Consider the following 24,628-nt stretch of genomic DNA (forward strand, 5'->3'; position numbering starts at 1 on the left):
GAAAATCACTGGTAACGTCAGGCTGGGCCTCAGTAAGCCTCTTTTGCTGTAAAATGGGATAGGAGCCGTTTCGACTTATCTTGATAATTTACGACACTGTTGTTATAGCCTTGACTACGCTCCTTGAGTTAGTTCATTATTCATATGATGAAAATAGATAATTTTCATCATCCTTGAGTCACTTTTCTAGTCCTACAACTCATAGATTAGTAGATACAACTCCCAATTTTGTATTTAGAACAGTTTCCAACGGAGACTCCTCTCTACCCACAATCCTTTGCGCACATTGTTTGCAAGTGTACGTCACCAGGATGAAGAATGTATATTAGAAATACATCCGTCTAAACTTTCATTTTAGACCATTTTACCTTATTTTCCATCCTATTCAGGAGGGTTATTCAAAAGTCAAGATGGCCTGTGCCAGTGCTGCGAACTCAAAAGAGTTTTTAATTAACACAAAGTACCGTTTATTGAGGAAAATAGGCAGTGGTTCTTTCGGCGATATTTATTTGGGAATGAACATTACCAATGGCGAGGTAGGTTTTCAGCTTGGTTGTGAACGACCCAGTTTTGAAATCCGGTTCGTACTGTCTGCTCTGTTGGGCGAGTCATCTATATCTTTATGTTTTGGTGTATTTCAGGAAGTGGCTGTTAAGTTAGAGTCCTTAAAAGCGCGACATCCACAGCTTTTGTATGAAAGCAAGCTGTATAAAATACTACAGGGTGGTGTCGGAATCCCCCATATTCGGTAAGAAAATCAGGATCTTCACATAAATTATGATTTTTCCAATGATTCGCCCTTATGCTTGGCTCACAAACCACATTTATGGAAAGTGTAAATTATTTCCTAAATATAAATGTGTGGATTATTCTGAGATGGCCAAGATAAATGTTTATATTTCCTCTTCTTTTGAGAGGTCCATTCATCCCCATTCAGGTGATGCTGACCCAGTTGTAATGAATTCAATATGGTGGCTATGATAAGGAAATCAGCTGTGCATCCTATGTCTGATGTATCTTCGTACTTGGCAGTGTTGTGTGTGTGCAGCCTGCTGAACTAAACTATGAAATAGAGTAGAACTTGGTTAAAAATACTTCAAGGAATACATACAATACAATGTATTTGACGAGCCTCCGAGTAATGTAAACACTGACCGATCCAGGATCTGCCATGACTCATTCATCATTGATTGCTTTAGTGTAGTAACGGCAATGTCAGATAACATATTGTCACCACAATTGAATGTACCTCGTTGTAATATTGCCTTTCTATCTCAGAAGGGTGATGTTGGTCTACCTTTATTGTTTTATCAAAGTCTGGTCACATTCATAGTGACGTCACAACGAAAACATAGAAAAGGATGATGGGACTGGGAGGGATATGTGATGTTTGGTGGCAAAAAGTTGGGACTGAGGACAGAGGAGTCCTCGAAGGTGAATTAAGGTAGTTTATTGTTGAAAATTCTTGATGCAATTCATTTTAAACCCTTACTGGTGTTTTCCAGATGGTATGGCACAGAAAAAGATTACAACGTGCTAGTCATGGACCTTCTGGGACCAAGTCTTGAAGACTTATTCAACTTCTGTGGTAGAAGATTCACAATGAAGACCGTGCTAATGTTAGCTGACCAGGTAAAAATTGCTGCAGCGTGACTGTGGCTTAATCTCGCCAAAAGTCCCACTAAATCATCATTTGGAGAGCTGTTATCACACCCCATCAAAAAGAGACTGTCTTTCTTGATTAGATTATATGGAGAGTGATTCAGCTCTCCAAAGACAACACAGGATAGTAAAAAACAGCTCTCTTGCAATTTTCAAAGCCTGGTATGAGGAGTTAATGCTCCAGCAGACAACATTTTTCTCAGAGTGGTTACAAATTTCAATACTGATCATATATTAATAAGCAATACCCAACTTGGGCACGAGATCGAGACAACCATTTTTTCTTCATGCATGCATGTACATGCACAGCCACAGGGTAGTTCCTGTTTCTAAGCCATTTTGAATTCAAATGGATGGGTGTATCTTTTTGCTTCAGACTGATGCAAACTGCTGCCAGAGTGTTTAAGGTAGTACTGTAGTAGACGATACTGGGAGTCCTCAATACATGTATTAGCCAGCTGCTATGCCATTTTTGTGGTGAGCTGCCATTGGCAAGGAGCTCTTTACATGTACATTCCCATTTGGTTATGATGCACAATAAACAAAGAGGACAAGAGTGTACAGTCACCAGCACTTCTTCTTTAGCAATGATATGAACCCCTCTTAGATGGGCGTGCTCGATTGAAACGATATTGCTGTGCGCTCTACGGTGAAAACAGTTCCCATTCTTTGTGTCATTCTGCACACTGGTGCTGGTGGTCTAAGGTTGCATTCCGAAAGGGAGAGATAACACAGTAGTCGTGATAGATTACCTGAATAACAGAATTGGTGTTACTGGTGAATTTCCCTGTTCTTTGCACATCTACTACAGTAACGAAATAGTGTCAATGTATGTAGGTATCATCACCAAATGAAATTAATATACACACATGTACAATGTAGTACTGTTTCCATGTAGTGCTAATTTTAGTTTTCAGAAGTCTGCTCAGTTTGCATACAGACATATCCATGAATCATTCAGAATGTAATGATACTTGCCCAGGTGTAGATATAGTACATCCATAGTTTCAGTTTTGCATATGATGATATTCACCCTGCCCTGGAAAAGATTGTTCTGCATGTACGGGCCTAATTGTATGGTGTATTCAAAATTGTTGCAAGCCATTATCATCAATCTTAAGGATGGCCAATAATTCTAGATCTTTTCCCCTTAAAGTCAGTTTGATTGTTGGTACACCCAATAATTCTGGTGCCTTTCCCTTTATTCAGTTTTTTTTGTACTCTTAGGCTGTGACCGTCTTTTTAGATCAAATTGAGGCAAAGATCAGATTAAGGCAAGGGTCCAGTTCTGGACCACAAAGCCTAATGATGATGATGTTGATGAACCATGACTTTTTCTGTTCCAAACTACATGTACACTAACAGAGAACTCTGTACAATAATGCTTGAATGTAGAACTGTGTGTGTATTCAAACCCACTCATTTCAGACTTGTTTACTGTAGTCATATACAATGTAGTTTACTAATCACTTCTCATTTATTCATTTGTTGAAAGGAATGGGTTGAATCCATGAGGATGAAATAGATGAGAACACATCAGTTCTGTTGTTCTGAATCCATCGAAAACAAAATTGTGTTTGCAAAAATGTACAGAGGAAATTTGCAGCTGAGAGTCCTGTAACCACAAAAAATCTGAAACAGTCACCACCTGATAGAAAAAAGTGAACAGCATTCTGTTAGTGTTACATCAGATGGTTGTGGAGTTTTCATTTCCATTTTTGTCATTTCCAGATGATTGGTCGAATTGAATATGTCCACAACAAAAATTTTATTCACCGAGATATTAAGCCAGACAACTTCCTCATGGGCATAGGCAGGCACTGTAACAAGGTAAGCCCAACACCTTCGTACCAAAATTGGGTGTGGGATTTCTCATGATTTGTTTGTCCTTACAGTAACATGTAACTCTGAGTAAGGATTGTGCCAAGGCTGTGTGCTGAAATGAGTGATGCAAAATGTTGGAAATATGACCTAAGTTTTGATTTCATCAAAATTAAACATTGACTGATACAGACGAAAATATTATTACAAATAGATGATAACAGTAACACATCAGTTCCATTTAATCACGGTGCTATCAGAAATGTTTCCCACTGTCATTCTGAGTAATCGCAGTATGATTTTTTTCCCACCATGACATTTGAAGTTATTTTGAGTTCTATTCTTACACCTCGGTCAACAATTACCTTTGTAGGTTTTCCTGATTGACTTTGGTCTTGCCAAAAAGTATCGGGACAATAGGACAAGGCAGCACATACCCTACCGAGAGGACAAAAATTTGACAGGCACTGCCCGATATGCTAGTATCAACGCTCACCTGGGAATTGAGCAGAGTCGACGCGATGATATGGAGTCATTGGGATATGTCTTGATGTATTTCAATAGAGGAAGTTTACCGTGGCAAGGACTAAAGGTAAAGAAAAGAAAAAGACAAAAATGTATACAAAATTTAGCTTTGTAAATGTTCCAATGTGATGGCAGCTACTTTATCAGTGTCAGTATAATGTTGCCTCACACTATTCAATGCATTAACGTATCGCCATCTCAAAGGTTGGGTATCCATGATGCGAAAACTGCTTGCTTGTATTTTGATGATGTCATTAGTCATTAGCAATATCATCGTTTTTCAGGCCGCAACTAAAAAACAGAAATATGAGAAGATTAGTGAAAAGAAGATGTCAACACCTGTTGAAACGTTATGTAAGGTAAGGGATCATCTCTAAATGCCAAAAATGCTTCACCACTTTAGTTTTGAGGGAATTGACTTCTTTGAGTTAAAACGCCTTCATGTCCCTGTGTTAGATACTCCTGTCTAACAGTTGCGTCCATAACTATGAATTTTGTCTCTTTTCTTCCAGGGTTTCCCTGCAGAATTTGCCATGTACTTGAACTACTGCCGTGGTTTACGATTCGAGGAGGCGCCAGACTACATGTACTTACGCCAACTCTTCCGAATTCTGTTCAGAACACTCAATCATCAGTATGACTACACATTTGATTGGACCATGTTGAAGCAGAAGGCGACTCAACAGGCTACCGCTTGCAACTCACAGCAGGCGGTGGCTCCAGGAACGGCCCGCGGGCTCACAGAACAGTCAAAAACAAAGGGTTTGTACTGTATACTTCTCTCCTACAAGGACAAGCAAGAAATTTTGAAATGTACACTTAACCTTAATAGAGATTTTTCTGTGACTGTGAGAGTTTTCCATCACAGCACACTCTTTAGTTTTGATTTGAAGATTCATTTAAAATTGGCATCCTATAGAAGTGTAGTCATCCGGATTTCTTCTCTTTACAAACCTTATTGATGACTTATTTTACGTGTGTTCAATCATTCATACAATATATTCTTCTACCAAGTTTGACCGTTGAATGTCAGCGTTTAGGTGGTTGTATTCCTGACCTGATCGATTCTATTTACTTCCAGGTGGCCGTTAGGAAGCCCTTGATCTCCAAACATGTCAGGTGTACTGACAACTCTGTAATGGAGCTTCCCTAGGATTGATAACCAGGAGATTGCTCTTGATGTCCTGATGGGTTCTGAAGGTGTGGCAGTTGTTAACTTGTTAGGAATGGGAACGTTGAGATTCGAGTGATTGTTGAGCTTGGCTCGTGCTCAATTAGGGCCTCAGAAATCCTCTCCTAAGTTCTGGTTTGTGCTATCTGACGTAAAATGTGATGTGTTATCTTGTCTTTCAAGTTTTACTTGAAATATCATTAGCATATTATGGACAGGAAGTAATGGGCCATATTGTCATAATTTCTCATCTTTTAGGAATTGTTGTTTTACTGTCTCTGCCTGGCGACGTGTACATCACATAGAATTGCCAACTCCATAATGTATTGTAACTGACAGGTTGATAATGATTGGGAGCAGGATTGGCAGTTTGTCATCTGATTTGGCAATCTGCAATTTTTTCAGGTGGTAGATGTACATGTTGGCATATTGGAAATGCAAGTGGCCATACTGATAGCTAATCACTTGGAAAGAATTGGTTTTTAACCTAATGTCATTTCGGGCGTATGGAATTGTGTCTCAAATACTAAAAAAATATGTGTGATGTATATGGAATATCAAAGCCACTAAGGAAATGGCTAAAAGTATCCATGTTTAAAAACGGGAGACTTGACTATGTTCAATAATGGATTAATGCATTAATTCATTATTGCTATGTTGTATATAAGTGGGATTTGCTGTACATTGGGCATGTACATGAGACAATGCTGTAAATACAATGGACCAATAGGACGTTGATGTTGGTTTGAAGTGATATTAGCCAGTTGGGTTATGCCACCAAAAGTCTGCCGTGATCAACTGTATTTTAAATAGGAGTGTGTAAATTAATCTACCTGTGAGTCCGGCTTTCTTGGGGTGAGACGAACTTTACTCGGAATCAAAGTTGTGCCCGTCTGTCAATCAATCAAACAGACATATGCTTCGGACAGGATATACCAGTAAACATCATTAGAGTATTTTATTGGAGATGTTGTACAGATAATGTTGAAGGCACTGCATTATAGCCGCAGGTCAGCCTGCTTCAGAGAAGTCATTTGTAAATATTGCACAGTTGTTTTAGAGACTTCTCCTAGTGTCTCCATTTTATTTGAGTTAGAGAATGTGTCAGTGTTATTTTCATTTTGGGAGGCCTTTTACAGTTCATTGATTTAGAGGAAAAATGTATGTCAGTAATCAGGATATGATATCTAAAGGGGATGTTTTCTTCGGTTGGGTAAATTGCTTGAGTGGGCGGCTTTAAATTTACAGCTTGCAGGCGGTGGTATACAGGTCTTGCTTTGAATTGAATATATAAAAAGTTGGCTTGTTTAACTGGGAGATCGATGAATAAATCTGCCAAGTTGAGAGCTGTGGGGGTCTCTGACCGGTGATCATGAGGTCCCTTGTTTGGTCCCCACTGTCAGCGTGAGCCTTTGGAGTAAAAAAGTCTTGACATAATATACATGTTCCCTTTCCTCGTTGATAATCACTGGGTTCAGTTTTCACTAAGCATTGTGAATCTAAATTGTGCTAAAACTTCTAGTTCACTCTCTTAGCAATGTATTTTGAAGCAAAAAATCATAAGATTTGAGCATGGAGTTCCATGACATTCGGGCATGGTCTTCACTTTTGGCCTGTAATTTCTTCAGGATTATCTGGATTGGGCAAATACATGGAAAAATAGTGGTCAGTTTTATAGTTTTCTCAACTAATCTCGGTACTAGAATTAAGCCGTTCAGATTATCAGGGTGAAAAGCAAGAGCTTCCCTGTTCCCACCCGGTTATCTGTATCAAAAATATTTTCAAATCGAAGGCAATTCTGTAGGAGTTAATTGTATCTTATCAATCATTTTGTAATAATATTTTTCTGTGTTAAATTCTCACTCACTGTGACCAAGATAGCTGTACTTATTTAAGCGGCTTGGGCTTGGTTGAAACTCTCTGTACATAGAAAATTGACCACAAGGTCAGTTGTTAAACTCTACGTAATTTTAAGTGTAAACGTGTAGTAATCCATTAGCATTGGCACTGTACTAAGTGCAGGTCACCCAAAAATGAAATTGAAAGGCACTTTATATTACCGAAGTAACATACCGTTCTATGATTGTTAATTGTTCATAGACTTCTGAGTCGGGAGGGCCTTGGATTATGCGACCACCAGATTATCTTGTTGTGTAGGGGTGGATGTTCATGCCAAATAATATCTGCCAAATGTCCCTGACCCAGTTGGTCAAACAGTGTTCGAGACAAACATTAGCGTCAGCTAAACTGAGCGTTGTCACCTTCAGGAAATTTCGTTTACAGCTACAATAGCAGAATTAGGACCTAATGCAAGTGTTACATCTAGTGCTGGTTGAGCAGCTTAGCCCTGGAGAACATGCACACAGGTAAGATGAGTGAGCAGCATTGATTCCCCTTAGAATTCGAGTGAATCAAGTGAATCGGAATTAAATGGACTTTATTTTTTGAGAATTTGATGTAACAATGTATTAGTCAATCAACGTTACATATTGAACGGGAGAATATAGGGAAGGCTGTGCTGGGGTTCATTGTCTATAACTAAAGGCAAGGCAGGTGATGTCAGTATGTGCCATTGTTGGGAAAAACCTGTTACATAATCTCATCCCTGTGCTTTCCCTTTAAGTAAGAAAAATATTGTCAAGGTATTTAAAATCGTTCCAGATACTTCTGAAGTATGTGCTTGCCAGTGTTTTGGAAATAAAAAACTGTAATGTAAAATACTAGACTTTGTTTGTGATTGTGTCTGAAGTGAGAACCTCTCATACACCTGTGGAGTCATCCTGGTTATATGGCATTTTGATGAACAAGAGTATATGAAAAGATTACAGTATTGTAAACCAGGTAATCTTCGCAACCGTAGGGGAGTCTACACAACACCACTGTGTCCGTCGTCGTCTGTATCCTGTTTCAAAAACGGTATGACTGTGAACACACTGGTCAGACTAGGTTCTGTTATACTGGGCAATTGTTGAGAAAGGCTGACTGCAGATGAGGTTCCCATGCAGTATGCATTTGCTACATATAGTCTATTCATATCGCCAATAGTTGGAGCTGTGGTCCCTCTATTCAAGCAAGAAATGAGGACAGGTTGTGACCTGTTGGTTGCGACAGACTGAATGCTATGTGGTCATAGACATGTCACAACCTGGCCTCGCAACTTAAAGAGAGAGACACCAGCTCTACACGTGGGTGATATGAATACATGTAAGACTACCAAATGCTTCTACTGCACGAGTCAGTCCTGAGGTCGAGGAGACTCGTAGCCCAGTGGCTTTTAACACTGCTGCCTACCAAGCAATATGAACGAGGGAGAACCCAGGATTGCAAATTATCTGGATAACCGGCGTAGCTTTCAAGGAACTATGAACTTCCCGGCTCTTAACAGCCAGTCCTTTAAATGTTTACAGTATTTGTGTCATGACCTCCCATGGGTGTTCCAGATGTGACAGACTGAATGCTATGTCATCATAAATATGTCACAACCTGGCCTCGCAACTTAAAAAGAGAGACACCAGCTCTACACGTGGGTGATATGAATACATGTAAGACTACCAAATGCTTCTACTGCACGAGTCAGTCCTGAGGTCGAGGAGACTCGTAGCCCAGTGGCTTTAAACACTGCTGCCTACCAAGCAGTATGAGCGAGGGAGAATCTAGGATTGCATATTATCTGGATAACCGGCGTAGCTTTCAAGGAACTATGAAATTCCCGGCTCTTAACAGCCAGTCCTTTAAATGAGACTCAAAAGTGAGGTTCCTTGTACATTGTATCTGGTGTCTGTCTATATATTCTAGGCCAACCAAAAGACCCCACCAAGTGAGAACATGGACAGCCTGTGATAGACTCTTCCTCTGGCTGGTAGATGGAGTCCTAACCCTAGTAGCATGTAAAAAGACACGCTCATCCCACAATTGAGAAGGAATACTTGCGAATATTGCCTCAATGCAGGACAAATGCTGAAGAAGTTCAGAGGTTACTAAATGTTAGAGGGGGGACTTGTCGCAATGTGATTCTCGAGGTGTCACAGTCGTTCTACATTCATGTAGTGTCCAGTGACTTGTGATCTCTATTGTTGGGACTTCTACAGAAGACAGGTCCATTGTAAGTGAGTATCCAGTTTATTCGAGTCCGATACATGCACGGTTTACAGTATTTGTGTCGTGACCTCCCATGGGTGTTCCAATTGACCACACAAAATGAATCCGAAAAATCATGAATAGCAACAGTTGATTTTATTAACGAACATTAGTTAAGCAGTATGTACATTTCTTCATTAAACAGCTCAAAGGCTCCAAAAGAATGGTCAACCCGTATAAAAAAACGGCACTCAGGCGTTTCAATTTCATATACAATTTCCTCACACTGACCAAGCTACAGATATCAAGATGCACCATACACTTGCTGGCTACATCATCCAGTGTACAATTGTCTTGAATATGGAATGTACAAATACTGACCTTGAAGCATGAAATATATCAGGAATGTCCCTCAAGTAAACGATGGGCTTCTGCTCCAAATAGCAGCCCTAACCCTTTATGAAATCTCATATTAATATTGTAATTAAAAATTGAAAACTGCCTCCTCTTGAATACTGCCCAAATCATGACCTGAGGAACTTTCCTATTTTGTGTAACATCACTTTGATATTGGCTCATTGTCTCATGTTCAAAGTTTCTACATGTGGTTCTAATTGTACAAGAATGGCAAACTAGAATTGCATCCAAGTTGAACGCAAGTCACTTGGTGGGAAAGTCTAGTATCCTCAGAGAAATTCGTCTTCTGTATTTCTTGTCCTGCCTGTATAGAATGACTTATCCTCGCTGACCCGCTTTTCAAATCGATATTGGAGGGGAATAATGCACTCCTGAAAAAGAAAGAATACATATAATATTTTTGATATTACAACAGCTCAAAGAAGGATAGCTTTTTACTAGAATATCTTTGAACTTGTGTTGATGAACGACAGGATTACTTTTTAAAGGAAGTGATATCAATATGGAGGTATATGTTGTCTCACCAAAAATGGAAGTGTACATGTAGACCAAAACCGATTTCAGAATAGGCATTTTCACCCTTGAATGAATACTCACCTGATCATCAAAGAGTGTTTGCCTGATGTACTCCAATGACAACTCCTCATTCAACTCATACATATCACAGCACACCTTGATCTGCAAGAAGACACAAAACCCAAATGAATATGTCGATAATGATTGGGTAAACCAAAAGAGACTCTGCATTTACTAAACTTTCAATTGACAGCAGACAAATTCTGTGTTAATGGCACACCAGAGTGGAAATTTGTCTTAATTTCACAATTGTCTCGCAAACTGCAAAATAACATCGTCAGTGCAAACAGTAGCTGTTCTCGACTTACCTGGCAATTGTCACTCAGGTTATGCTTCTTCCTGATAAAGTGTTGCACATTTTGTACCGTAGCATTCGACGTCACCCGGATAAACCTCTTCGATAATGGCTGAAAGGACAGAAACATTTTGTACATGTTCAGGTATTGCATGTTCCAAATTTAGGTGCAAAGAAACTATCAACAAGTGTCATCGGTACATGTACTAAACGGTCACTAGTTTTCTCAGGAAAATAGTTGATAGGCCTCACTGTGGGGCAACTTACCCGACACCGGTCAACACCGGTGCCACATCCCTCAAACTCGAGCACCAGTGACACAAGTCGATGACGCTCTTTAGGCCGGACTTTCTTCTTCTCTTCAGAGGTAGGCTCGTTTGTTTTCTTTGACAAATCTTCTGTAACAGATGAACAACAACAAGATCAAAATCAAAACAGATTATCTCATGTGGCAATAAAACTCTTCATATCCAAGTTAAATGAGTTACGACACTATTGGAGGGAGACTTCACTTGCACTTACATGTAAAGGGTGGATATCCTTCTCTTACACAGAGGACAAAATCTGTTAAAAAATCACCCAACTCACCTTTTTGTGGCACAGGAAGTCCCTTTGAAATGTAGAATTTCCTCTCTCTCTCCTCTTCCTCTGCAAACGAATATGACAGGTTTTCAATATGACATAGGAATCTCTTTAAAGGCCTATGGCATTCGTGTTCCTTGTTTTTCTCTGTGGCTTAGGTAAATATAAGTTACATATATTGTAAATTTGCCTTGCTGCAAGCCCTACCAAAAATTTGTCACAACTTCATGTTGAAGACTTCTAATTGTGAAATAGAGAGTTTTAATCCAGTGTTTTTGATTACCCACCAGTTAGTAAACTAGGAAGTAGCTTTGAGACTATTTCTTGTTTCAGTTGATCATATCTGAAATAAAGACGTTGGGAATCAGAAAAGATGGCAGCATGGAATTCGTAGTTCTGCGGATGTGACCACTGGACAATTGGGCTGTAGTCCTCAGGTCGGCCGACGTCTTCAAGTTTAGTCTTCAGTCAGAACTTTTAGACATCCAACAGAGTGCTGTTGCTGTTTCGAAAGATGTGGTGGGATGAGGAATATTAGGTCTCCGTGTACCAGTCATTATGCGAATCAACACTTACTTGACATTGGCCATAGGATTTGTTGGATGGACAAGAATATCACAGGCAGGACACTTCAGGTGGACATAGAAGTGTTTGACTAAACAACTATGACAAACTGCAATGAAGATGAGATAACTCAAGAATATTGAATTGACAGAGGAATACTCAACTTCAATCTCAACTTTGTTTTCTAACACATACTGGAGCACGGTCTTTTTAGAGCAGACTATTCATGTCCAGGCAGTTCTATAGTATCGAACCAGCATTCCCATTCTTCCTCACCGGCTTCAGACAGATTTAGACTGTTTTAAAGAACTTTGACGTCCTAATTAGTGTCAGAGCTAGGATTTCTGGTGGGGCATACTCATACCCTAGGTGTCATACTTACAAGTATGAAGACATTCGACTATGGTGACGGCGTTTATCAGGTACCCACAGCACAGTTGACACGTAATAAAAGGGTTGATGTCTGTCAAGCGGATAGTCCTGTTTTCAGGCACAAACACTTTGACCCGCCCCTCTTCATCATCCTGAAAATATAACATGTGGAGACCTGGTAATGCTATCTTCCGGTCAATATCCAGTCATCTGCCACGATAGGCTTCAACATGGAATAGCCTATTAAGTATAATTGTTGACGATATCTCAGTATAAACAAAATTTTCATGCAGATACGAAGTAGTGTTGGCATATTATCATGCCCAATCATTGTTCTACTTTCAGTCACCTTGTGTAGTTAAGAAGTGTTAGAAGTCTAGGCTTATATATATTGTAGTGGTGAGGGTAATTTTAACCACAAAATTGGTATGCCCCCTTAATTATCTGGCCCTTGGAACCCTTTCCTCCCAAGGCAATGCTTACCCGCTCTTCGCAGTTGCCTTGCCCACCACTAGGTTCTTCCTCCTCTTCAGGGAACTCCTTTCCCCTGTTCAACATTTTCATCCTCAAATCGGCATGTTTTTGATGCAAAATTGAAGACCTTATCAGCTTATTCAGGCTTCCTCGACCACGCCCTCGTCCCAATCCCATGCTCAATCTTTGAGCAACGCAGCCCGTTTTAGCCCCAAATGGTCGGCCAAGTTTCTTTTTCCCAGTTTCCATAGGTAATGACATCTCAAAGATCTTTAATTTTGTTTCGAAAATTGAACCTAACTGCCAGCACCAGGCCTTACACGGGCGTGGTGACCCCGTTTGTTTCGTAACGTGACACGCGGAATGCGCATTTCCCGGTAATTCACAAAATTGCCACGCCAGCGCCCCTTTAAATTTCGTTCGACATCCTTGAGAGAAACCAACTTTGATTGGTGGAGAAGGAGTCATTCTAAATTATTGACCAATCACAGGTCGTGTAAGAAATGAGCTTCGTCAGCAAAACTTAACATGGCGGTAAGCGCACATGGTCCCGATTTGGCTCGTGGCAAATTATTTCAAAAAAATACATGAATATACCGTTTAATAACCAACATTTGTTGCATAATTGAACTAGCTAACCTAACCCAACAAACAGACGTCAAGAAATATCCATGTTATGAACTTTGTTGCCTCTAAACCTACTTTCGAATCTTATCCGACAAACGGTTGTTCTTGTTTCCCTGTGTACATGTCCTCTTGAGGTTATCCTAAATTCGGACAATACCCCAAGGCCCTATTATATTTTAGCCTTAGACCATAGCCTTGTTGATAAACATATTGTTGTGTCCAGTTAAACATTCACTCAATGATAAGTCAATGTACTGTGCTTGGTTTTGAAAGAAAGCTAAAGGCCATCCATTCTTAAAACAAACCGGCCTTACCCAGTTCAATTGTCGATCCAGCCACTGAGCCAGCACAACAGCATGCGCTAAGGCTGCTCGGCAGTTGAACTTTAAGAACTGAAATCACCCATGCCATGCAAGTTTTATAGAACGAAAATATCATTTCACTTTTACCTGAAGACAAGTCTTTGTTGGTAAACAAGGGGGATATGGTCGCAACTGGCTTATTTAATCATACGTAGTCATTATGGCCCGAGTCGAAAGTGATTGATCAGCCAAAACAAACCTAAAAATGATATTTTATGGATTCTGTTACTTTGTTTTCAAATTCCGAACTTAACAGATGTTTAAACACCTTTATTTCAGCCTCAACAGTTCCATGTACTATTTGAACATGCATCTGGATATGCATTGTTCAAAGTCAAGGAGTTCGAAGAAGTTGGCATGCTTCTGCCTGAGGTTGAAGCAAGCGTGACAGATCTCAGCAAGTTCAACTCGATTGTGAAAATGGTTGCCTTCACACCATTCAAGAGTGGTACAAATGCATTGGATAACATGAACAGCATTTCTGAGGGTAAGTTTTCCATACTGTTTTGGTGAAAGGGTGCCCTCTAAACACACAGAATTTCTTCTGATAAATGTTAAAAGGGGGGCATTGCCTCAGTTCAAAAGAGATCACTCCAAGCTAGAATTACTGTAGGAACCTATGGCAGACCTCAGCAAAGGCCAAGTTGCTGTTTTACTTCTAAATAACAGAAATCATCGCTGTTTGAGTGGACTAATAATGAATCAAACCCATCTGTATTTTAGGCCTGTTGCATGAAGACCTGCGTCTGTTTCTTGAAACCAATATGCCCAAGCCTGGTAAGAAGTCCAAGTCAATTCTTGGTGTTGCTGACAGCAAAATTGGTTCATCTATTCAGGAGGAGATGGGTATCACATGTCAGTTCACTGGAGTTGTGCCAGAAATTGTCAGAGGTGAGTAAAAGAGAGTGAACAGCGGGATATTTATTTGCTGAAAGTGATGTCTTATCAAACAGTACATTAATCCTGTTGTCTCATCAATGTGCTGGTGGTGAATGTAGCAGCAGGCTGTATTCAGCAGTGGTTTTTCTGCATTGGGGCAATGTTCACAGAGCATAGTCCTGTTATTCGAGTGTGGCTTCTTGGTTGAAGGAGACTCGGAGTCCGCAAGAAAACTCGACTGACAAAATTCTAGTCTACTTCAATTACAGCAGTTTATCATGAGTGATGTACAGTACTTCTCTATTAAGGACACCTTCGGGACTGGCAAGTGCTGTCCTTAATAGAGAGGTGTCCTGATTAGCGAGGTCAAATTGAATAGAAACTACCAATTTGGGACCAAAACTAGTGTCCTTAATAGAGAGGTGTCCGCTAAGGGAGGTCAACTGAACATTCTTTTATTGCAGGTATTCGCTGCCATTTCCACAACATGGTGAAAGGACTGACGGCGCAGACTTCAGGCAAGGCACAACTGGGTCTTGGTCACAGTTATTCCAGGTGCAAGGTGAAGTTCAATGTACACAGGGTGGATAACATGATCATCCAGAGTATCTCCCTACTGGACCAACTGGACAAGGACATCAACACATTTGCTATGAGAATCAGGTAATACTTGATTTGTCATTTTCGAAAACTGACATTGACAATGAGTGTATTCTACATAACATCGCTACTTCGTGGGCAACTAGATCAAGGAAATTAAACCAAGAGGTGAAGACCTGACTACGTTTCCTTCTTGGTGCAATGCGATGTATAATCAAGGTTCATTGTGCCTATGTCAGGGGAAGCAAAACAGCCGATCCAAGTGGAGAGTTGGTTGTGCCGAACTCCTCCTTACCAGTTTATGAGTAACTAGGCCAATTAACCAAATTGGTATCCTACTGTAGACACATGCAAAAAACATTTCAAAAGAGTGAATGTAAACATAGTCTTCAAACACAGAGAAGTTCTGTCTACTCGACAGGTTTTGTTGGGCTATGGAATTTGGAATTGATGGTAAGATTAACTCGGTGGTCTTGTGCTTCAGAGAATGGTACTCCTATCACTTCCCAGAACTCGTGAAGATTGTCAACGATAACTACACGTTTGCCAGGTGTGTGAAGCTGATCGGGAATCGCAAATTGTTGGACGAGGAACACTTGGAAGCCATCGAAGAAATCGTCATGGACAGTGCCAAGGCACAAGCAGTCCTCGATGCGTCAAGGTCCTCCATGGGTAGGTAGTCATCTTTTCGCCTTTATTTTTTATGCCGGCACCTTTGACAAAGTTACCTGATATTGCGGCTGCCAGTTCAGGATTTCAAACATTACTTTCTGCCTTAGTCCATGACTTCAGAGTGAACCAACCCTGATTTGAAGTGACATGTTTGTGGCCTTAAAATGCAATAAGCAGTATGTTTTACTTAGTATTTCTCTTTTATTTCATTTCAGGAATGGACATCTCCGAGATTGATTTGATTAACATTGAGCTGTTTGCCAACCGCGTTATTGCCTTGGCAGAATATCGCAAGAGTTTGCACGAGTATCTGCTCAGCAAGATGAACCAGTGCGCCCCTAACTTATCATCTCTCATTGGAGAACAGGTACGTAGATTCAGAGCTTGGTGTGATTTTAAGATGGATCAGACAATTTGATATGGTTCTATTTCAATATTGAAAAAACACATCTGCAAGAAAAGTTTGCTTTTGTATCTTTAGAGACGCAACCCAGGTCAAAAAGGCAAGATTTGGTGCTTCTGATATTCTTCAATTCCAATTTCTTGTGTTCTACTCTGCCACTGTTGTTGTTGAGTGGATCATATTTCTCATGATCATGTTGTGATTTCAGGTCGGAGCTCGGTTGATATCACACGCTGGTAGTCTCACTAACTTGGCCAAGTATCCTGCGTCAACAGTACAGATCCTTGGAGCAGAGAAGGCACTCTTTAGGTGAGACAAAGCAACTGTCTAACTTTTGATTAAGCAATAGTTCGTTGCTGATGACCTAATATCGTGTATTCACTAGTCACATAAGTATCTTGCTCTGAATTTTTTAAAGTTCTGTAAGTCTGTATGAATGAAGTTCGATGTTCAATGACTGATGTTCTGTGAAAGGAAGAGTTTAAGACGTGCAGAACTAATGTCCTGTCACAACATACCCTGATATGGTTGTCAGTCTTCACCTTTGAGCAGTATAAAAATTATGAGACCATTGCATTGCATTGATTGGGCTCGTGTTGATACTGAAGTTATACCGCCTTTGCTGTTGGTTTTCCTGCTCTAATTATCTTCTTTCCATTCCAGGGCTCTAAAGACGCGAGGTAACACACCTAAGTATGGACTCATCTTCCATTCCACCTTCATTGGACGGGCTGCAACAGCCAACAAGGGCCGCATCTCGAGATACCTGGCCAACAAGTGTTCAATTGCTTCAAGGATTGATTGTTTCTCAGGTAAGCATCATTGGGAATCAATGTCATCATAGATTAGTGTTACGCTGAATTGTAATTGTTAAAACTGTGTCGGGACTTGCTCATGGAAGAGCGCTCTGGAAATTTGCAGGGCTTTTGCTTGCATCAGCCACGGTGTAATAGGGCCCAGAATCACCTGAAATTACCTCTCTTGCGAAAAGTAAAAGTATTATTTGCCATATTCGAATGTTTTGGGTTAGGAAGCACTTGCTCACTCCTGCAGCTAGAGATTTCTGTATGAGGTTTGCTGCAAGGGAAAACAGATAACTGTTGTTGAATATCAACAGACACAACATGAATAATTAATTTCCCTTTTAGAAATTCCCACATCCGTGTTTGGTGATCATCTGAAGCAGCAGGTTGAGGACAGGCTCAAGTTCTATGAGAGTGGTGAGGCACCAAAGAAGAACATTGATGTCATGAAAGAGGCAGTGGAAGAGGTGAGAGTCGGCGTCTGTCATGTATTATTCAGTTTAACTGGCAGGCCTTGGAGCTTGTATAGGGTGTCTGATTGGCCTGTTCCTGAGCAGGTGTCCAACATCATTTGTGAAAAGTTGCAAATGGTGCCCCTGTGTACCTACATGTATGTAGATTGTACGATGCAAATTACATCTCTGGAGTAACATGCGATGTGGCAAGCTTAAGACCAGTGTAGTTGGCTGAACACAACATTGAAGGATTTGTTATAAAAAGCAGTTTTTTTTCTAAAATGATATGGATACCTGAAAGTATTTTCATGTGTTTCAGGCTGGCGTGGTACAGAAACAAATCACCAAGAAAGACAAGAAGAAAAAGAAGAAAGAAAAGAGGAAAGCAGAGGAGATGACACAGGTGAGAGCAGAAATGAATTGATCAGAAAAATCACAAACACTCACAAGCATAAACCCAAGCACAATGTTTGTACACAAACATTCCTTAAACTTTTTCGGAAATAAAAGCAACTTAGTTTGGGATGGCCTGAAGTAATGTGTTTTTCTGTTCTGTAGGAGGATGAAGCAATGGAGGTTGAAGAAGAAACACCAAAGAAGAAGAAAAAGAAGAAGTCGAAGGGGGCAGACGACACAATGGAGACCACCATGGAAGAGGAAACGGAAACCCCAAAGAAGAAAAAGAAGAAGGTCAAGGCTGCCGATGAAACCATGGATACCACTATGGAGGAGGATACGGAAACTCCATCCAAGAAGAAAAAGAAGAAGAGCAAGAAGTAGATGTTTCCAAGCATCGAGTTAGATATTGTCTCGTGTATGGTATCTGAACTATCTGAGAGGGACTTATTCGGATGTGGTTGTCACAGTGGCCTATCAAAATGATTATACTGGTTATGAGCCGTAATGGACTGGCCAGAATCTTATGCAGCATGTGAAGAAGTGCAGTTAACCCCTCTTAAATTTGTCTGTGAAACGATTTGGGTGATTCTAATGCGGCCCGTAACCAGTATATTCATTGTGGTTTGCCACTGTGGTTATTGTGGTTGAAGGCGAACTGTGACTGTTTGGATATGGACTGCCTCTTTGAGAGCTGATCACTGCTTCATCGGGAGTGGTGTGCAGGCATTAGATAGGATAGGATAAGTGTGTTGAGAGACAAATGAATTACAATGTATATCATTTCTTGGAAGTACCATAGATATATTTGTTTTAACATTGTGGAAGTGTTTCTGATGAAGGTGCAATTGAAAGATGTAGTAAAGGTATTATTGCCGCAGTACCAGAAAAAAATGTCAATACATTACCTGTTTTTAGTGATCACTGATAAACTGGGGCATGGAAATCTGCAAGTTTTAATCAAGTGGGTTTTGAGGGCTGAACAGTGACTGATTTGATGACTAGCTCACTCGGGCATCTGTTAAAATCCTGGCTTATAAAAGTGTTTTATTCTGAAGAATTAATGACTTTGACCATCTAGTGTCGAGTTGGATGAATTGCAATGTTGTGTATTTACCCTAAAAACTCCAATGGAAACATTCTGGGTTATGAAAAGTTTTCTAAACTTATTGAAAGCATTTTATTTTCATTGATAATCAATTCTGATCATGATTTTAGATAAAGATGTGTAAAATCTGAACGCTTTCTCTAGTTAGATTTTTGGCTGATCAAATGCACTGTGGCAAATGGGGTGCTTGTTATATTACAGGAGAGAAGAATCCATTGACCATCTTCTTTGATATTGTAGTTTGCAGATTCCTGTCAACAAATAACATTGTCAATGGATTCGTCCATCCTGTGATACATCAACTGTACATGTACATTTACCATTGGCCACGGTGAAATTGATTGTCCTTTGGTACATGTATTCAAGGAAAAACACACTGCTGCCCCTGCCAAGGAAATGCTGTATACATTCAGGTCTTACACAGACTGACTGGACATCTCTACTTGCTTCATTGTGGACTTTAACAAAGTACAATGAACTCGAAGAGAGACGTGGTTACTTTCCTTTTGGATCACTTGATAAGTGATTTCACCATGAGAGGGACTTGGATTCCCTTCACTTCACACGACATCTGGCTTGTACAGTGCAGAAGGACTCCACACTGGCAAAATCTAGAGTCAAACCGAGATTACTGAAGTGTCCCACCTCCACACTGCCATGCATCCACCTGTCCCAAATACATTGCCTCATTGTCTCTCCAGCCCCAGGCATTTCATTATTGGGACCACCAATAAATCTAGATTTATGTGATGTTCTCTATGGCTTGGTTGTCTCTGGTCTTGGGTAGCATCACAGATTGTGCCTTTCTGACACGAAGAGTCAACTTCCTCTTTAATTACAAAGGCCCTCCTAGCATTCTCACCTTCCCTCTGGTGCATCCATTCCAGGGCCTTCTGCAATGGATATGCTGCTGGATATGCTGTCCCAATGCGCTCTTGAAGATCTCCTTAACCTGGCCATGGACATTGGGGACACAAGCAGGGCATTCTGTAATGGATAGAGCTGCTGTCTCAATGAAAAAGTTAGGACATACCATTGAGACAATGTCACATATCCTGGGGACAACAGCAGAAGGTATTGTAACAGATAGATCAAGCTAGCTGCTGTCTTGATGTGATCTTGAAGACAGTTGTTGTCACCTGGCCAAAGTGACAGCTTCCTGTGTAATGGGAATAACATCAGTGCGTCCTGCAATGGAAAGAGCTGCTTTCTTGATGGCTCTTGAAGACAGTCACCACCTGCCCAAAGAGACAACGTGCTGTATAATAGGAACAACATCAGGACGTGCTGCAATGGATACAGCTGGTTTCTGGAGAGCTATTGAAGACAGTCACCAGCTGGCCAAAGAGACTGAATAATAGGAACAACATTAGGACGTACTGCAATGGATAGGGCTGGTTTCTGGAGGGCTCTTGAAGACAGTCACCACCTGCCCAAAGAGACAACGTGCTGTATAATAGGAACAACATCAGGACGTACTGCAATGGATAGGGCTGGTTTCTGGAGGGCTCTTGAAGACAATCACCACCTGGCCAAAGAGACTGTATAATAGGAACAACATCAGGACGTACTGCAATGGATAGAGCTGGTTTCTGGAGAGCTCTTGAAGACAGTCACCACCTGGCCAAAGAGACTGTATAACAGGAACAACATCAGGACGTACTGCAATGGATAGAGCTGGCTTCTGGAGGGCTCTTGAAGACAGTCACCACCTGGCCAAAGAGACTGTATAATAGGAACAACATCAGGACGTACTGCAATGGATAGAGCTGGTTTCTGGAGAGCTATTGAAGACAGTCACCACCTGGCAAAAGAGACTGTATAATAGGAACAACATCAGGACGTACTGCAATGGATAAAGCTAGTTTCTGGAGGGCTCTTGAAGACAGTCACCACCTGGCCAAAGAGACTGTATAACAGGAACAACATCAGGACGTACTGCAATGGATAGAGCTGGTTTCTGGAGGGCTCTTGAAGACAGTCACCACCTGGCCAAAGAGACTGTATAACAGGAACAACATCAGGACGTACTGCAATGGATAGAGCTGGTTTCTGGAGGGCTCTTGAAGACAGTCACCACCTGGCCAAAGAGACTGTATAATAGTAACAACATCAGGACGTACTGCAATGGATAGAGCTGGTTTCTGGAGGGCTCTTGAAGACAGTCACCACCTGGCAAAAGAGACTGTATAATAGGAACAACATCAGGACGTACTGCAATGGATAAAGCTAGTTTCTGGAGGGCTCTTAAAGACAGTCACCACCTGGCCAAAGAGACAACGTCCTGTATAATAGGAACAATATCAGGACGTACTGCAATGGATAGAGCTGGTTTCTGGAGGGCTCTTGAAGACAGTCACCACCTGGCCAAAGAGACTGTATAATAGGAACAACATCAGGACGTACTGCAATGGACAACAGGCTGGTTTCTCAATGCACCTTGAAGACATTCACCACAACGTCCTTTGCAATGGAAACAATCCGAGTGTACTCCAATGGACAACAGGCTGGTTTCTCGATTCGCCTTGAAGACAGTCACCACCTGGCCAAAGAGACAACGTCCTATGCAGTGGAAACAATCCGAGCGTACTTCAATGGACAACAGGCTGGTTTCTCGATTCGCCTTGAAGACAGTCACCACCTGGCCAAAGAGACAACGTCCTATGCAATGGAAACAACCCGAGCATACTCCAATGGACAACAGGCTGGTTTCTCAATGGGCCTTGAAGACAGTCACCACCTGGCCAAAGAGACAGGCTCCTATGCAATAGAAAAACAATCCGAGCGTACTCCAATGGACAACTAGCTGGTTTCTCAATTCGCCTTGAAGACAGTCACCACCTTGCCAAAGAGACAACGTACTATGCAATAGAAAAACAATCCGAGCGTACTCCAATGGACAACAGGCTGGTTTCTCAATGCGCCTTGAAGACAGTCACCACCTGGCCAAAGAGACAACGTCCTATGCAATGGAAACAATCCGAGTGTACTCCAATGGACAACAGGCTGGTTTCTCAATGCGCCTTGAAGACAGTCACCACCTGGCCAAAGAGACAACGTCCTATGCAATGGAAACAATCCGAGTGTACTCCAATGGACAACAGGCTGGTTTCTCAATGCGCCTTGAAGACAGTCACCACCTGGCCAAAGGGACAACATCCCATGTAATGGAAACAACCCGAGCGTACTGCAATTGACAACAGGCTGGTTTCTCGATGCGCCCTGAAGACAGTTACCACCTGGCCAAAGAGACAACATCCTATGTGATGGAAACAATCCGAGTGTACTCCAATGGACAACAGGCTGGTTTCTCAATGTCCCCTTGAGAGGCAACGCCACATGTACTGGGGACAACACTAGCACCTGCAATCAATGAATAGACCCCCTGAAGACAATCACAACCTGACCACATACACAACGGATAGAGCTGCTCTCTTGAAGAGAGTAAGTCACAACTCTGCCACAGAGACACAATCATGTGCATTTGGGACAATACAAAGGCGTAGATGGATAGAGCTGCAGTCTCAATGCACTTGGAAGACAGTCACTTCCTGCCACCGGGCCGTAGAGACAACCTCCTTAGTAATTTGGCAACACCAGAGCGTACTGCAATGGATAGAGCTGCTTTCTCAATGCCCTTTGAAGACAGTCACTTCCTGCCACCGGGCCGTAGAGACAACCTCCTTAGTAATTTGGCAACACCAGAGCGTACTGTAATGGATAGCTGCTTTCTCAATGCCCTTTGAAGACAGTCACTTCCTGCCACCGGGCCGTAGAGACAACCTCCTTAGTAATTTGGCAACACCAGAGCGTACTGTAATGGATAGCTGCTTTCTCAATGCCCTTTGAAGACAGTCACTTCCTGCCACCGGGCCGTAGAGACAACCTCCTTAGTAATTTGGCAACACCAGAGCGTACTGTAATGGATAGCTCCTTTCTCAATGCCCTTTGAAGACAGTCACAACTCGGCCATGAGGACAACGGATAGATCTGCTGCCTGCTCATGAAGACAGACGGTCACGTTACTTCTACTGGCGACAACACCAGGGCGTACTGTAATTGATAGAGCCGCTGTCTTATATGTGATTGTCTGGGTTGTAGCTCTCTACAAGAGGATGTCAATGAGACAGCGGGTTTATCGATTACACCACGCCCTGGTGTAGCCCCCAGTCGACCTGTCGTTGTCTCTCTAAGACACCCTGTTTTGCAAGGAAGTTTGAGGGGAGAGATAGGTTGTGACAATGTCTCCATGTGTGGCCCTTCGTTTACAAGGCCTCATAAATCCTTTTCTGAGACATAAAAGCAAGCCTACAGCAGTGTAGTGGCTGCGTACATCCGTAGTTGTGATTATGTCTTAATGTCAGGCCCTTGGTTCAGAAGGCTTTATAAAACATTTTCTGGACCACTCGAAGAAGGACGGTGAAAGCTGAGCTGAACAAAAGATTGCAAAAGTACAAATGTATGTCAAACTGGCTAGACGACTGATACATTTTTCGTTCCTGATACTCATCAGCCGAAGTCGCAACGTTTTCTTGCCGATTGTACAGTAGGCCCTGTTCTAAGCGCGGGAGATTGGTAGTCTTGCTCTAACCAGACTTGTCCAACCAATGCACAATCAATGCGATGCGGGTTCGAGCATTGACGAGACTGTTATCATTGAGAACCACTACCATGTTTTGAAAATCTCAAACTTTTCTTGATGGATGACATAGTATAGATATCGGGATTAAGGTAGGAATATGTTGTTTTGGAAGTATCATGTGAATATCACTCAGTAGGAATATCCCTCGTTGGTTATGCTTTGTTTTGAGGTGATCTTTTTCGACATTATCATTCCTATCAAATAGAGAGGCATATGTGCATGTCTGCGACCGAGACGCTGGAGTAAATAGAACATAACTTGGTGTGAAAATTGTCCACTTTTCTAACATGATCCGATTGCAATTTAAAAAAAGTAACTGCACTAGTACTTAATAAAATAGAGTATTTTAGAAAATAATTTAATTAGGATGTTGAATCATGAAGTTTTTGAATCTTTTCTGATTTGTGAAAGAAGTCAACCCATGAAACTGTTTCGGGCAAAAACGAACCACATATAAGGCAGATGACCACATAGTACTGTTGTCTGCACTGCCGACTTCTGTTGTGACAACCGATCATTGTCGTGGTGGATACGGGAGTGCCTTGTGTCCGCTGTTGCGCGGGCGCTTGAGTACCCAGGATTGTTGATTGTGGCCGGAGAGGTAATGTATCACCTCTTTCTATCCGTCAAGAGCAACAATCTATCAAAAATAAAAATAGTATCATGTGTATTTGAGGGGCTGACGCTGGGCAGCAAAAAACGGCCGATTCGGGTGCGTCCGCCGAGATGATTTGCCGAAATTAGAAAGATTGTGCACCTTTGGTCGACATTGTCACAACCAGCTCACACATCAGTTGGTCGTATGAAGACACCATCAAAACAATTCTCTGTCGTCTAGCCAGTTTGACATACATTTGTAATGTTGATATCTTTTGTTCAGCTCAGCTTTCACCCTCCTTCTTCGACTGGACCAGAAAATGTTCTATAAAGCCTTTTGAACAAAGGGCCCGACATTAAGACATAATCACAACCACGGATGTACGCAGCCACTACACTGCTGTAATATGCTTTGCTTTTATGTCTCAGAAAAGGATTTATAAACGAAGGACCACACATGGAGACATTGTCACAACCTATCTCTCCCCTCAATCTTCCTTGCAAAACAGGGTGTCTCAGAAAAGGCTATATTGAGCAAAAAGGTCTTG

General features: G+C 41.4%; 3 protein-coding genes across 3 annotated transcripts; 2 read left to right on the plus strand and 1 right to left on the minus strand.

Moving 5' to 3' along the window:
* The first annotated feature begins 302 nt into the window (after nt 1–302).
* LOC135488932 (casein kinase I) lies at nt 303–7,899 on the plus strand. Its single transcript, XM_064773904.1, has 8 exons — nt 303–536; nt 642–748; nt 1,506–1,632; nt 3,394–3,492; nt 3,857–4,075; nt 4,293–4,367; nt 4,521–4,770; nt 5,090–7,899. Exons 1-8 carry the CDS (start codon nt 411–413, stop codon nt 5,098–5,100), a joined length of 1,014 nt encoding a protein of 337 aa, XP_064629974.1. The 5' UTR covers nt 303–410; the 3' UTR covers nt 5,101–7,899.
* Nucleotides 7,900–9,406: 1,507 nt separating this feature from the next.
* On the minus strand, nt 9,407–12,907 carry LOC135489294 (polycomb group RING finger protein 3-like). The gene is made up of 9 exons (XM_064774584.1): nt 12,546–12,907; nt 12,073–12,214; nt 11,703–11,799; nt 11,414–11,469; nt 11,133–11,192; nt 10,812–10,942; nt 10,558–10,656; nt 10,271–10,351; nt 9,407–10,044 (listed from the first exon to the last, which is right to left on the minus strand). Exons 1-9 carry the CDS (start codon nt 12,795–12,797, stop codon nt 9,943–9,945), a joined length of 1,020 nt encoding a protein of 339 aa, XP_064630654.1. The 5' UTR covers nt 12,798–12,907; the 3' UTR covers nt 9,407–9,942.
* A 113-nt stretch (nt 12,908–13,020) lies between these two features.
* LOC135489293 (nucleolar protein 56-like) lies at nt 13,021–18,978 on the plus strand. Its single transcript, XM_064774582.1, has 11 exons — nt 13,021–13,070; nt 13,805–14,012; nt 14,249–14,416; nt 14,869–15,067; nt 15,489–15,676; nt 15,892–16,043; nt 16,288–16,388; nt 16,743–16,891; nt 17,228–17,349; nt 17,657–17,740; nt 17,896–18,978. The coding sequence occupies exons 1-11, from the start codon at nt 13,065–13,067 to the stop codon at nt 18,115–18,117; spliced, it is 1,599 nt and encodes a 532-aa protein (XP_064630652.1). The 5' UTR covers nt 13,021–13,064; the 3' UTR covers nt 18,118–18,978.
* Nucleotides 18,979–24,628: the final 5,650 nt, after the last annotated feature.

Source organism: Lineus longissimus, chromosome 6 (genome assembly GCF_910592395.1).
Source record: "Lineus longissimus chromosome 6, tnLinLong1.2, whole genome shotgun sequence".
Taxonomy (NCBI): domain Eukaryota; kingdom Metazoa; phylum Nemertea; class Pilidiophora; order Heteronemertea; family Lineidae; genus Lineus; species Lineus longissimus.

Bases quoted from the DNA above. Each gene is read 5' to 3' on its own strand.
- LOC135489293 (XM_064774582.1), top strand. The intron at 14,013-14,248 runs GTAAGTTTTCCA...TCTGTATTTTAG, and splicing joins CATGAACAGCATTTCTGAGG to GCCTGTTGCATGAAGACCTG. The intron at 16,044-16,287 runs GTACGTAGATTC...TTGTGATTTCAG, and splicing joins CATCTCTCATTGGAGAACAG to GTCGGAGCTCGGTTGATATC.
- LOC135488932 (XM_064773904.1), top strand. From the start codon at position 411: ATGGCCTGTGCCAGTGCTGCGAACTCAAAAGAGTTTTTAATTAACACA. The intron at 537-641 runs GTAGGTTTTCAG...GGTGTATTTCAG, and splicing joins TGAACATTACCAATGGCGAG to GAAGTGGCTGTTAAGTTAGA. The intron at 3,493-3,856 runs GTAAGCCCAACA...TTACCTTTGTAG, and splicing joins TAGGCAGGCACTGTAACAAG to GTTTTCCTGATTGACTTTGG.
- LOC135489294 (XM_064774584.1), bottom strand. From the start codon at position 12,797: ATGTCATTACCTATGGAAACTGGGAAAAAGAAACTTGGCCGACCATTT. The intron at 12,215-12,545 runs GTAAGCATTGCC...TTATATTTTCAG, and splicing joins AAGGCAACTGCGAAGAGCGG to GATGATGAAGAGGGGCGGGT. The intron at 11,193-11,413 runs GTGGGTAATCAA...ATTCGTTTGCAG, and splicing joins ACTTCCTAGTTTACTAACTG to AGGAAGAGGAGAGAGAGAGG.